General features: G+C 37.2%; 1 protein-coding gene across 2 annotated transcripts in view; it reads left to right on the forward strand.

Annotated features, from left to right (window-relative positions):
* Window positions 1-14,532, forward strand: part of LOC143190712 (uncharacterized) — a 54,943-nt gene extending 40,411 nt beyond the window's left edge. For both annotated transcript variants that reach the window (XM_076395215.1, XM_076395216.1), the window contains exons 15-33: window positions 5,326-5,416; window positions 5,497-5,666; window positions 5,725-5,922; window positions 9,225-9,378; window positions 9,440-9,591; window positions 9,647-9,808; window positions 9,866-10,117; window positions 10,215-10,466; window positions 10,522-10,648; window positions 10,703-11,044; window positions 11,106-11,338; window positions 11,414-11,683; window positions 11,734-11,895; window positions 11,952-12,167; window positions 12,224-12,477; window positions 13,301-13,521; window positions 13,577-13,761; window positions 13,814-13,994; window positions 14,127-14,532. In XM_076395215.1, coding sequence (XP_076251330.1) covers window positions 5,326-5,416; window positions 5,497-5,666; window positions 5,725-5,922; window positions 9,225-9,378; window positions 9,440-9,591; window positions 9,647-9,808; window positions 9,866-10,117; window positions 10,215-10,466; window positions 10,522-10,648; window positions 10,703-11,044; window positions 11,106-11,338; window positions 11,414-11,683; window positions 11,734-11,895; window positions 11,952-12,167; window positions 12,224-12,477; window positions 13,301-13,521; window positions 13,577-13,761; window positions 13,814-13,994; window positions 14,127-14,305 — 3,801 coding nt within the window. In that variant the 3' untranslated portion in view covers window positions 14,306-14,532. The remainder of the gene's footprint in view (window positions 1-5,325; window positions 5,417-5,496; window positions 5,667-5,724; window positions 5,923-9,224; window positions 9,379-9,439; window positions 9,592-9,646; window positions 9,809-9,865; window positions 10,118-10,214; window positions 10,467-10,521; window positions 10,649-10,702; window positions 11,045-11,105; window positions 11,339-11,413; window positions 11,684-11,733; window positions 11,896-11,951; window positions 12,168-12,223; window positions 12,478-13,300; window positions 13,522-13,576; window positions 13,762-13,813; window positions 13,995-14,126) is intronic.
* Window positions 14,533-14,653: the final 121 nt, after the last annotated feature.

Genomic DNA, 14,653 nt, shown 5'->3' on the forward strand with positions numbered 1-14,653 from the left:
TTCGGTTCGTACGCATCACCCTTTATTCTGTCTCTTTTTAAGTAATGTGTGAGTAATACTAATTAGGAATATGAGAAGCAAAAATCCATTCCGAATTTAAAACGTTTTTAATTTTAAATTTTTTTACGTTTTTGCAAACCGAATTTGGCGATACACATTGATGGCATGTATTAACTGTTTAGTTGGAAGGACTATAAATATTCAGCTTCCGTTTATCTGTAGAAATCAAATAGTAGTCAATAGATTGATCTGAATTTTTTACAGAATACTGCATTTCAACAAAAAGGCTTTTTTATACTTTTTATCTCCGATATTCCAACAGAAATGGAAGATTTAGCTTTAGTTTTAGCTGCTGCGCTGACTTATAATTTAATTGGTTAATTGAAATTTCTATTATAGTGACCTACAAAGAACATATATTGTTATGAAGACATTTAATTGATTCTTTGAAATTTGCTGCACCTTTTCAAAAGGCAATACAATTTGGTACTATTCAAATATTGAATGCCTTTGCATTAGAAATCTTCGTGTAGTATAGTCACATTTACTTTCAATGTAATTTTGACATTGTTCAATTTGAATACATATGCAATATTTCCACTTTTTTTGTTGATAAGAACTGGGTAAAATATATGTAAATTTTTTTTATAACATCTTTATTAGATACACTTAGTACAATCTTAATTATTATTATTACAATTAATTTATTACTACTTTTCCTATGTGCTTGGATTAATTAACAAGCAAGACGAGTACGAGAAAATACATCAGTATGTATTCCTCAATTATAAAATTATAATTATTTATTAATTATTAACTTATAGCTATAGTTTACACTAACAATATACACTAAATGTTCACACAAGTTCGTATGGTTTTGTTCGTTTCAGTCTCCTGACATCCTGTGCGCTGTCCAGCAGTTGTATTGCTTCCACGTTAGAATGATTTAGTAATCTTCTTTCGTGTTTCAAGGCGAAATCCTGCACAACTTCGCAAATCCATTTGATTTCCAGGTCATCGTGCAGTTCTTCATTGGTTACATAGCGATAGGCATTGGTAATCAATCGAAGAATCTTGTTTTGACAGCGCTGTATGATTAACTGATTTGAATATTTAGTGCAACCCCATATTTGCACCCCATAGGTCCAAATTGGCTTTATAATTGTATTATAGATCAACCTCTTTGATTTTAGATCAAGTTGGGAGTATCTTCCGACTAACCAGTACAGTTGTTTTATTTTGGTTCTAATCTGTTTTGCTTTTTGTCTAACGTGATGCTTCCAATTTAATCTACCGTCAAGATGGATTCCAAGGTATTTTGCTGATTCTGCTTGAGGAATCGGGCATCCATTGAGTGATATAATTAAGTTTTTATTATTTCGCCTTAATGCAAAATTAACGTGGACAGATTTGGAGCTATTAAGTTGAATTTTCCAATCTTTTGTCGATTTGTAGATTTTGTTGACTGCCACTTGCACTTTTTCTATTGCCCTAGGCAGAGATATATCTTTTGCCATAATAACTGTCATCAGCAAAGGTTCCAAGAAGTGTTTCTTTTGTTGTTGGAATGTCAGCAGTGTAGAGCAGGTACAGGAGAGGTCCTAAGACGCTACCTTGTGGAACTCCAGCCGAGATATTTTTAAATGTCGCGAACGCCTTTTCGTGCGATACTCTAAATTTTCTTCCGAATAAATATGACTCCAGCAATTGACAATAGTTACGCGGTAACAATGTGCTAATCTTACAGATTAATCCCAAATGCCAAACCCGATCAAAAGCTTGTGAGACATCCAGGAATATTGCAGGGCAGTATTTCTTTTCTTCAAACGCTCTTTCAATAGCCGCAGTTACTCTGTGCACTTGATCGATAGTTGAATGGTGATTTCGAAAACCAAACTGGAAATCTGATATTGTTACCAAATGTTTAACACGTTTATATATCAACTTCTCAAATAGCTTTGATATTGCAGGTAGTAGCGAAATAGACCTGTAAGATTCGACTTGTTCTGCAGGTTTGTCAGGTTTTTTGAGCATAATTATTTGTGCAACTTTAAAGCATTCCGGGACATGCTTCAGCCTTAAACAGGCATTAAATATATATGTCAACATAATGATTGCTTTTTGTGGCAGCTCTTTCAATAATCCAGGTGAAATGTCATCTATACCAGGTGCCTTTTTAGGATTCAGGTTATCAATTTCAGTGGCAACTTCCAGTGGAGAAATTAAATTTAGATCTACATCGGGTTGATAAATAGGGGTTGTATCCATGGTAGATTCTATATCATTAGGCCGAAAAATGTTAGCTAAATATTCTGCGAACAATTCAGCTTTTTCATTGTCGCGTCGAACCCATTCATTTCGATCATTTTTAATTGGCGGTACTCGAATAATTGGTCTTTTAAATCTTCGACTTACTTTCCATAGTGAATAATCTTTGTCCGCTTGTGGCCTTAATTCACTTAAATACTTTTGAAAGCAATTCTGTTTATACTCTTTGATCTTTTGATTCGTTTGATTACTAATTCTATTAAACGTAGTTTTGTCAGCAGCATTTCTGGTCCTGTGCCATACTCTTCTAGCTTTTCGCCTTTCTTTTATCATTTCTCTAATTTCGAGGGGGTAAAGTACTTCATATTCTGATTTCTCTCTTGCTATTGGGGTAGCATCTTTTGCAGCTGACCGAATTTGTTCAGTTATATGTTTGGTTTGTTGCTCAAGATCATCTATAGTTTTAAGTCTTACTTTTAAACTGATTTGTTCCTGCAGAAGTGAAACAATGCCAATAAAAAAAAACAAACAATAGTATGAACCATTGAATGAGCCAGTGTATGGGCCATAGTAAGGTGGCTATAAAATAAATAAATATTGTTTTATATATATTCTAAAGTCTCCTTTTTACCAACGGGAATTTATCTGGACTGGACCTACAGTTTAACGTGGGCTCCGAAACACGGTCGTCGGCATTAAGCCTACCTACTGGCAAGTGACCAACTTAGAAATGATCCCAGAAGATATCCGGTCTTACCCAGCCTGGTTACTGGCATGATTGGGATCATTTTCCTTGTTGGATTTTATACTCTTGCCTAGGACAATCACAAATATTAAACAATCATATACATAAATTTACGATCATGCCACTGCAGGATTAGGACCCGCGACTATCGCAACAGTAGGAGGACCGTCCTGTCGCCTTTACCACTGCGCCAACCAAGTCGGCTAAATATCAATTTGTTCGCGGGTCAAGACATATCAATTTAAACGAACCAAAAAAATGACTTAAAAAACACGATCATACTGTCATCTATTCAAAGTTTTTTTATATATGCGTCATGGAAATTTGTAACGTCAAAACATCGCAAGGTTGCCGCATCAACTCTGAGTTCAGTTTGGCTTTAACATACAAGAAAATTCTAATCTAAAAATAATTGAACAAAAATGTTCAATTAAAAATTAATTAATTTATTAATATCAAAACTACAATTAAGAACACAGATATAATAGTTTGTAGGTTAGAGTTGTTTTATTTACATTCAACTCTTTTCCACACCACCCATGAGGTGGAGTTTCTAGGCGCGTTTTTTTATATAGTGGTATCCCCCTAATCTCTCTAATTAATGATTATATATCAAAGTAATGTATTTTGCTTTCATTCGAGGGCATATTTACCTTTTTACGTTTAGTTCTTGTTTTCTTTGATGGTGTATTTACTTGTCAAGTCATTTTGGTATCACTGTATATTTTATTTCTTCCGCTACTATCTGTGTACACTATTCTTCATAAAATTAATCACTGAATTCAGTCTAACACATTTACCATATCTACAAAACAGTTAATATTCATTCTCTCATACATTCTAACCTAATGCTAATTTTTAATTCTGAACAATTACAATCATATCTGCGCACACAAATCTTTCACGCAGGAATAAAGCCATTCTTATTTCCTACTTGAATAATAATATATCTGCAATTAATTATTGATAAATATAATGACCAACAAAACCTAATCGAATGCTATTTAACTTTTACCTTTTTCCATCAGTTTTTGTTGTCTTTACACTTTTTTGTTACTGTCTTGCCAAGAGTGCCCCAATAAACCATTTTGAAATATCCAAGTTTCATCAAGATACACAAATTCAAATAATTTATCTTCCTTGATTTTATTGTAGGCCTTTAAAAATGTAATTCTTTTTAAGGCAATGTCTGGAAGTTCCATTAAACCTCTCCGAGGGTTTATATATATATATATATATATATATATATATATATATATATATATATATATGAATATATTTGTGTTCACATAAATCAAAAAGTAGTCGATTGGCATAACTTGAAACTTGAACGGTACGTGCTAAGCATTTTAAACTTTCAACAAGTTTAGATAAAAACAATTTTAAGTGGATTAAAATCATATTCATCAAAATCATATTCTATGCATAACATCCAAGAAAATAAATAAATAAAAGTATTTGAAAGCTTAAAAAGAATTCAATCGGCAAACACAGTTTCTGAACTTATCGACTTTTGTCAATGAGAAGTAACATCCAGAAAATGTAGTTTTGACCTTCAAGTAAAAGGAATTTATTAAATACAAATTATTAGGGGCTGGCGATCCCTTCCTGATTTTCCTTTTTTCATCAATAATTTGCGATAAACCAATGGTTGGGTGCCAATCAGAATTGACATTGCCCTAAAAATGTTTATCATATCACCAGTTTTCAAAAAGATAAAAGAAAAAATCTTTAGCTGGATTTTATTGGATACAAGTTATTGATTGAATACATAATTTCAAGAAAACATTTTTCTGAGCTAAATCTGACAATATATTGTAAATTGTAAACGAACTAATCTCTAGTTGTTGTTATACCCAAGTTGGCTTATCTCACAAGTACCTTGTCTTGATAATTAATGTCAAAAAGCATAATAAGTCTATGAAACGACAATATTCATAAGTTAGTTGCGTTTTTGCGCTGAGACGCAATTTTCAAGTCAAAAAAATTAAAACACATAAGGCTGTTATGTTATGTAACACCGTAGCTAAATATGTAGTTTAAATTAGAAGAAATAAAATATAATAAAGTAAATTAGAATTAATATAAGTAGGTATAAAACAATAAGTTTAATGTAAATAAGTTATTAGACACTCATATATGTTGTCAATCTGAAAACATATTCTTAGTTTTTTAAATGAATATAAATTAAGAACTACATAGTTAAATTACGCTAGAGAAATTAACCATTACCAAATTATATACAAAAATTGTAAGAAAACTCTCTCTAAAAATATTTTTAAAAATTTATAATTCATTATATATGATTATAGGGACCTAGAGGACCAAGAGGTCAACAAGGAATACCAGGACGACAAGGACGTAGAGGACCAGCAGGCAGAGATGGCGAAAGAGGACTTACTGGTACAAAATCAACTTAAATATTCAATTTAATTAGAAAAACAATATTTCATTCTCATAACCACTTATCCATTTGATTTCAGGTCCCCCAGGTGCCAAAGGAGAACAGGGTCTAATCGGATTACCCGGTCTACCGGGAGATAAAGGCGACAGAGGCTTACCGGGAGCTCAAGGGGAGATGGGCATGCCCGGTCACGATGGAATGCAAGGAGAAGATGGACCCCCAGGTCCTCCAGGTCAACCCGGCGAAATGGTATGTATGTCCAACACAACAACATTAATTAACCCGCTAACGCAACGTGCTTTAACAGGGTCCTAGAGGATTTTCGGGACCAAGAGGAGTACCTGGTCTAGCAGGACCTCCAGGAATACCCGGATCCGAAGGAGCCCCTGGAAGCAAAGGTCATCCAGGCCCAGTAGGTCAACCAGGTACCCCAGGCCAACCTGGACCTGCTGGTCCAGTAGGACCTCCGGGTCCTCAAGGAATGTTAGGACCTCCTGGCGTTTCAGTAAGTGGAAATATGGACAAAATCATCCATAATTAAAAATAACTTACACAATGAGAAGTTCAATTAACTAAATTAACTATTTTAGAAGGTATTAAATGTTTTAGTATGTTACCTCAGATTTATTGAAATAAAAAGATGTTCATTTTGAAATAACACATCTTTTCACTATCAAATATTCCTGAAATCAAAACAGTCTGATTCAATAAATTTAAAATTATACTTACAATAAACTACTTATTAAGCTACTAATTAATAAACTACTAATTAATAAACTAATAAATAAACTACTTATAATAAAAGCATATACTGTACTTTGTAATATTACCTGCGTGCGTAAAGTATAATCATATTTTCATTTTAGAATGGCTTTTATTTTAAATAAACTTGGTATAATATATGTTATGATGAAATGTATTTCATCATTTCTACAACTTTTTCACCACCTTTCAAAAAGTTTGCTATGTGTGACCAAGCTTTCGTCAAGCAAAAGGATACATTTTCCTCTTTTAGGTTTTAATAATTCGGTTTTAATAGCTCGTAATATACTATACCTTGCTGATATCAATAGGCTTTTTCATTCAATTCGTATGGTGGCCATTTTTCCTTTTTTCCGATGTAAATCCAATGTAAATGTAATCGCATGTAAACATTTAGAAATGGTTGATTTATCAACCCTTAATCTATCTGAGAGCTTTTTGAGAATTTGAGTTGGGATTTCATGCAATAAGTTCTGCAGTTAATTATCTTTGAACTTATTTGGTCCTTCAGGCCAATATTTGTTATCAACACAGAATTACCACTTTTGAATCATCGAAAGAGAAATAGACAATTGGATATACATCATAAGTTTCATAAACTTCGGTAGCAGATTTTTCAAATAAATCACCGAAGGTAATGAATGTAGAGAATTCAGTTTTGAGCGTTCCTTAACACTAAATAATTCAGTAATACTAAATAGAAAATTGTTATTTTATGTACAATAATTCTTCTAGATTTATGGATTAATTTTAAATAACAAATTTGTTTTTAAGATTGTAGACTTGTATGAATCACTATATAGTGCGGGCTCCTTTACCATATTCAATTAAAATAGATTCCGATTTAAACATTGACAGTTACACGACAATTTCAATATTCAACAGAGTGATTAATGATTGATTGCTAAAACTAACTTATCGTGTCTAACAATGTGACTAACAATATTATCGTGTCTCGTCTCTCTGTCCAGCTCGAACACTTTTATCAGAATAAACCACTGTATGGCAACTTCGCCATATTGAAATAAATTCGTTTTCAAGGATTAGTCCGATAAAATAAAATTTTATCGATTTTTAGTAAAATAATCGATCAATGCTTATTAACGTTAACGATCTAACGGTCGTGTAAATATTACGTGTCTCGTCCCTGTTGAATACACGCGTCTTGCTCGAACACCATCCGAAGTAATTACACCCCCCACCCCCGCGGTTTATTGCCCACGCCGTTCCGTCGCATAGTCCGATAATTTTATTAAGTATAACGAGAAAACTTTGTTAGTTTGGCTGAGCATCATCATCAGCGGGGCGTCCGTATTGTTCGTCGTTTTGTCATATTTCGCGGTAAGATGACGAAATAAACGGCACCCCATTATGACGACGATACTCGACAATCCGCTCCGACTTCTAAGCTGCAGGAATCGAGTTGAGGGGAGAACGGACGGTTGGCAGTCGTTCGGTTTCGCGGCGACCTTTTGAAAAGTTTCTAATGAAGACTATCTCGTGATATATTTGATTGGACTGGCTGCGCTTTGGCTTCGGGGCGTGTAAACTGTTTTCGGAAATTGTCCCATCTCCGCCCGTTATTAAAAGGAATTATTTTAAGAATAACGACGTACCGTTATTGGATTGAGTAGTTTTGTGGAGAAAAAAGCCACGAGGAAACCAAAACACAAACAGTCATTCACTTAACAAGAGTCTATACATAATAGAAATAGAATAAATTATCTTGAATTTACAAGTTAACATAAAATTTTATTTTTTTGCTGCGAGTTTGACTACAATCATATTTCTATCTCATTTTAAAAGAAATAACTTACCCAAATAATTGTCATACTCTACACATATATAAATATATTACATTTCATATTTCATTCCCTTTTGTATCATTTTTATACCAGTTTTTGTTTTTTCCTTATCCAATTTTAATATGGAGGAACGACTCTATATAAACAACGAGCTGTGATTTTGATATAGTTTGCTTATCAAAATCACAGTTGTGCTTTTGATAAAGCACATCTAGTCATATTTATCTGAATTTAGTACAATATTGAACCCAATTTTCAAAATTAAAATAAAAATTGAATAGATACCCACCAAGATGGAATTTCCTCATATGTCTTTGCACACTAAAACTGCTACAAAACATTTTTTGAAAATATTGATAAATCAATGATTTATCCACTGCCTACTATTGATATTCAAAATATAAATGGTACAATAACAAATAAACCATAATCTAACATATATAAATGTCTCTCTTGAATTGTCTGATTCTAAAACGAATTTACAAATTGCAATACACTAAACATCTTGATGTCGTATGTACAAAAAAAAATTTAATAGACTATATGTATTAGATGCTTGCATGTATCTTGGCAAATCAAAGTAACAATGTAAACAACTAATCTAACTGTTAAATTCGATAGTTCGGCATTTCTCTTCATAAAATAACAGGTGTTATTGAGATATTCATAATATACAGATGCTCATCATGGAACGCTTCAATTTTCATCATTTTCGACATATATTACTTTTGTTGTTCAATTTGTGAAAATCTGCTGGGGAAGCCGATTAAACGCCATGGGAATATGCATCTCACAATTATCGATATTAGTTTCAATTATTTAAAAGTGGTTATTTTGATATCATTGATAACGAATGTCCTAGGTAACCAAAAAGGTTTGAAGACAACGAACACACATGTATATATACCTGTCTCATGACAACAAACTATAAATTAAGCGCTGCCTAAAATATAAGACATAATAGTGTCTAGTTATGGACCTACACCTAACAAAGACAATACACAAAATTAATGCACCTAATTTTTCACAACAAATGCTTGAATTTAGAAAAATATCACTTAAATTGAATGTACAGTCCTTGTGTAGTATAACATTACTTGTATATATAGCTTAAACTATATGTAAATCAAACTGGCAATATTTCAATCACCCATTATATAATATAAACTCCAAAAACTACACACAAACTGACCATTCGATTCGAGATCATATAACATCATCCATTTAATCTTTCCGGTAGGGTCCGCCGGGCAAACCGGGCATTCCAGGACTACCGGGCGCTGAAGGAGTTCCGGGTCCCCCAGGAAAACCGGGTAGTCCCGGCCAAAAGGGCGAAATCGGACCGACCGGCCCGCAGGGCTCCATCGGCTTCCCCGGATCGCGAGGCGTCAAGGGTAGGTCTTCACTTTCGCGTTCGTCCGACCGCAGTTCGATTTTCTTTTACGTTTTTCAAAGGTGACGAAGGTAAGAGAGGTCTCGTCGGCGAAAAGGGAGATAAAGGGGATCGCGGCCTGGATGGGGAGAGAGGGGACGCCGGCGCCAAAGGCGAGCAAGGCCCGCAAGGCAATCAGGGAGCTGCGGGACTAGAAGGACCGGAAGGACCAAAGGCTAGTGCAGTTTAAACAGTATTAACAAACAAATTCGAATCATAACGTTCAATAGGGTTACGAGGGACCTAGAGGTGAAGCTGGACAGATGGGTCCACCAGGTGAAAAAGGTCGAGAGGGGCCACGAGGTTTCAATGGTTACCCAGGTGCCACGGGCGACAAAGGAGAGAAAGGAGCTACGGGAAAACATGGATCACCCGGAGAAAAAGGAGACAGAGTGCGTATAAAGCGCTAATGTTTTAACAGCTTCATATCCCCCTAACGCCTATTTCAGGGTTATCCCGGACAACCCGGTGAGAGAGGTGAAACCGGTCCTAGAGGATTTAGAGGCGCACGGGGCCGAAGAGGGCAAGACGGTCTCCAAGGGCCTAAAGGAGATACCGGACAACCCGGACCACCAGGTCCCCAGGGTGAAGTGGGGCCACCAGGTAACGAGGGTCCGAGAGGATTTGCAGGACTTACCGGTCCACCAGGCAACAATGGAAAGGATGGTCCTCCAGGGCCACCAGGTGAACGTGGAGCTCCAGTAAGTTATATTTTTCAACTTATAATATGTCTCCACTAAATTAAACATTTATAATCAACTCTTCTTACAATATATCTTACATTTAAATATGCATTAGGGCGAACAAGGTCCACCAGGTCCTATCGGATTTCCTGGAGTTATCGGACCTCAAGGAAATATTGGAGAACCAGGACCTATGGGAGAACCAGGCATACCAGGTCCCCCTGGAATACCCGGAGAACCCGGACTTCCCGGTGATATGGGTAAAGAGGGTGCTCCAGGTCCACAAGGGCCGGAAGGTAAATCGGGGCCACCTGGACCCGCTGGATTACCAGGTTTCCCTGGGGAAAGAGGTCATAATGGACTCCCAGTAATACCCTAACAATTCGAGTTTTAATATACTAACTAATACGAGCTTCATAAAGGGAATGCCAGGGCTAAAAGGAGATACGGGACCTACCGGACTTCCTGGACCTCAAGGTGATAAAGGAGCACAAGGCGAGCCCGGACAACAAGGACCTACTGGTCCACAGGGAAGAACAGGACCGCCAGGTGTCCATCTAAGTATTATAGAAAAATATCAAACTAAAAAATAATTTTTTAAAGGCTCTAGAGGACCGGGTGGAGCTAAAGGTGAACGTGGCGAACCCGGACCGCCGGGTCCTGCGGGAAGAGATGGATTACAAGGACTAAGAGGCTTACCAGGAGTACCAGGACCAGTAGGGACCCCCGGTGAAGACGGTGATAAAGGTGATGTTGGACCACCTGGCGAGAAGGGATTTAAAGGTGCTAAGGGAGAATCCGGTCCGGTGGGTAGCCCGGGACCCCAAGGCTTGCGCGGGGAGCCTGGCCCACCGGGACCAATAGGTGAAAAAGGACCACCCGGCGAAATAGGCCGTAGAGGAATTAAAGGGGAAGCGGGACCCGTAGGCTTGCCAGGACCTCCAGGTATCAAACACTAATTAATAATGGAGTAAAATGTTATTAATTATAAATGATGAAATTTAAGGGCCTAGCGGACCTCAAGGTTTTCCCGGACCATCAGGAATTAAAGGAGAAATAGGTGACGTCGGTCAAAGAGGTCCTCCAGGACCCCCAGGTGTACCAGGAGAACAGGGTCCCAGAGGTACAAAAGGCATAGAGGGGCTACAAGGACCAATGGGTCCAGAAGGTCCACAAGGCCCGAAAGGGGAAGATGGATCGCCTGGGCCAACAGGACCACCAGGAAAAGAGGGAAAACCAGTGAGTACAATCGAAAATACATAAAATAATACCGAGAAGTTTACAATATATTAATTATTAATAACATCCCAACAGGGCGAACCAGGCTCCCAAGGTCAAAAGGGAGACGAAGGAAAGACCGGCGCTCAGGGACCACCAGGACCTCGCGGACCACAGGGAGTTGAAGGTCCCACAGGACCACCAGGACCAATTGGATATCCCGGACCCCAAGGCAAAGCAGGACTACCTGGAGCAAAAGGTGAACGCGGTGTTGATGGAGAAGATGGTAAAACTGGTCTACCTGGTGCACAAGGAGAAATTGGACCTCAAGGCCCACAAGGACCCCCTGGGCCACCAGGGCGACCGGTAAGATAAACCTAACGTCATTAGGCAATTAATTAACATTAAGTGCGCAGGGCGTTGAAGGACTAGCTGGAATACAAGGAAACACGGGCCTACCAGGCGAGAAAGGTGATCGTGGACCAATGGGATCTGTAGGATCTCCGGGTAGCCCAGGCTCTCAAGGCGAACCAGGGCCACAAGGACCGATAGGTCTTCGAGGAGCTCCAGGACCTGCTGTAACTATTTAATAACTTTTTCTCTGAAGCGAAAACTGAACTCAATGCAATTTTAGGGAGAAACTGGTGCTCCCGGGAATCCAGGACTACTAGGCGCACCCGGAAAGCCTGGAGAAACTGGTCCAAAAGGGCCCAAAGGTGATCGAGGACGACGGGGTCCCAAAGGGCACCGCGGCGATATAGGTTTGAATGGGTTAAAAGGTGACGAGGGTGAGAGGGGTGAAAGAGGTGAAAAGGGTGATATGGGTCCAGACGGCCCTAAAGGCGACACGGTAATGATTAATAGATTTACAAAATTAGATAATCTTATCTAAAAATTATCCTATAGGGTCCGATTGGTCTGCCAGGTTTGAAAGGAAATGAAGGTCCAAGTGGGTCACCTGGCGAGGATGGACCACCAGGACCTAAAGGAACGCAGGGTCTAACCGGTCCAAAAGGTGAAACGGGTCCGATGGGCCTAGCAGGGCCTCCGGGACCTCCGGCAGACATGCCGCTAATACCACCGGAGATGCTTTTCCAGATTCAAGAATCGGGCAGCAACAAAGGCATTACTAGAAGACGAAGAAACGTCGAAAAATTACTGTAAGTTTACTAGTGTATTAATTAAATTTAACTCTAAAGGATTTAATAGATAATTCACTTATGTATTCACTTAAGCAATTATCTTTAAATTCTTTAATTTTTTTATTTGTCTGATTAGTAATTATATAAAACCTCGTTTTGTCTACAACATTCCTAGTTCTGTGCCATGCTCTTCTAGCTTTTCGTCTTTCTTCTATCAATTCCCTAATTTCGGAGGGAATTTACCTCATATTCTGATTTCTCTCTTGATGTTGGGGTAGCGTCTTTTGCAGTGGACTGAATTCGTTCAATTGTATTTCGGGTTTAGTGCTCAATATCGTCTATACCTTGAGTCCAATATTAGTCTAAACTTTTCCCTGTTAGTAAATTTGTTAGTGAGATTAAGCTTTTTCGTTCTTTTTCAGGATTGTCGTGCCCAATGTTAACAATACTAGAGTGTGATCAGATATTAGTTCGCACTAGCTTTCGATTTTTATTTGATTTGATGAGATACTTTTCGAAATGTAAAATTTCAAGTGTGATATTATATTATTGCCGGTGGGCTAGTAGGTGGTTTCACGCCCTGAATGATAATCAGAATTTGTAATATTAATTACAGTGAATACTTCGCGTTACACGAGCTGAACTCGGTTTAATTGACATTTGATTTCTTTTGATTTAAAGATATTTGCGCCAAATATTTACAAACTTTTGTGGAAATGTAGAGCTTATGAAGCTTCATCATATCGCAGCATAAATTTATTCGTTAAAAGACTATTTCAGCAAATAATTGGTAGAATTAATAGTTTTAAGGTGTAATAAATCATAATGTTCAATTTTGCAGAAGTGAGTTTGAAGACGAACTTAAAAAGGCTAAAATCGACTACGAAAACAGCGAAATAGGTAACAACCCCGATGACATCAACGTCAAGTTCCTTGACATGTACAGCACCATCTATGCCATGCGAATGGAACTGGAAAAGGACAGAAAACCACTGGGCGATCGAGATAATCCTGCAAAAACTTGCAGAGATTTATATTACGGTCATCCCTTACTAAAAGATGGTAATCTATTTGCAATCTCAATAACCACACAATAAAATTGGCGTTTCTTTTCTAGGATGGTACTGGATCGATCCCAACTTAGGAATGATTGACGACGCTATTTACGTGTACTGTAACATGACGGCTGAAGGCGAAACGTGCGTTTACCCCGATATAGAAAGTGCTAGCATGCCCCAAATTCCCTGGAAAAAAGAAGACGTCATAGACGGATGGTATTCCAGCTTCAGAGACGGTTCAAAAGTAAAAGATTCATCTAGCTACGAATCATATACTCTACATTGTATTATTTCAGTTTACGTACGAAGGTATCGGAGTTGTTCAAATGACCTTCCTTCGTCTATCATCCGAGGATGCCTATCAGAACTTTACCTACTCATGTTCGAATAGTCGGGCCTGGTACGACACTAATACCCAGAAATACGACAAGGCCATAAAGCTTCTAGGAAATAACGGACAAGAATATTCCTATGACGGTAAAATCTATAACAAGATATATCTGATAAATCTGACAAAAATATATGCATCTCTCCATAAGAACCCAATTATTACCCGAAAACGAAAGTCTAAAGTATTTTTATCCGCTTTTCTCCATTCGATTTTTCCAGGTCTGAAACCGACAGTCATTTTTGACGGATGCGGAACGCGACAATCCAAAGCCGAAACGATTTTCGAAATAAGAACGAAAAAGTTGGAACAGCTTCCATTAAAGGATTTCTATCCCCGAGACTACGGCAATCCAAATCAAGCATTCGGATTTACCATAGGCCCCGTATGTTTCAAATAAGAAAGCACCGTTTGCACATACACTTTTTGTACTAACATGTAGCTATCATTTTACGATCTTAATTTATTTTGTTTAAGCACTCTGTCGTATTTTTAAGAATTTTGAAAATGTGATATATATTTTAAGACACTGCCCTTAAACTGTATGTAAATATTTAGCGATATATTGATACCGGTATCTAATTATATAGCTTACAACTTTATATAGAAATAAATCTTTAAAAAGTATTTCTAATTATTTGAATACCTATAAATAAGGAAATAATAGCTGCACATATCAGATTTTATATTTAATCACTTATATTTAATGAAATAAAATAAACTAAAAAACTAAATTTTAATCACTTAC

Source organism: Rhynchophorus ferrugineus, unplaced genomic scaffold (genome assembly GCF_030347505.1).
Source record: "Rhynchophorus ferrugineus isolate W39M unplaced genomic scaffold, kcgeb_rfMv2 rfM2, whole genome shotgun sequence".
NCBI classification, from domain to species: domain Eukaryota; kingdom Metazoa; phylum Arthropoda; class Insecta; order Coleoptera; family Curculionidae; genus Rhynchophorus; species Rhynchophorus ferrugineus.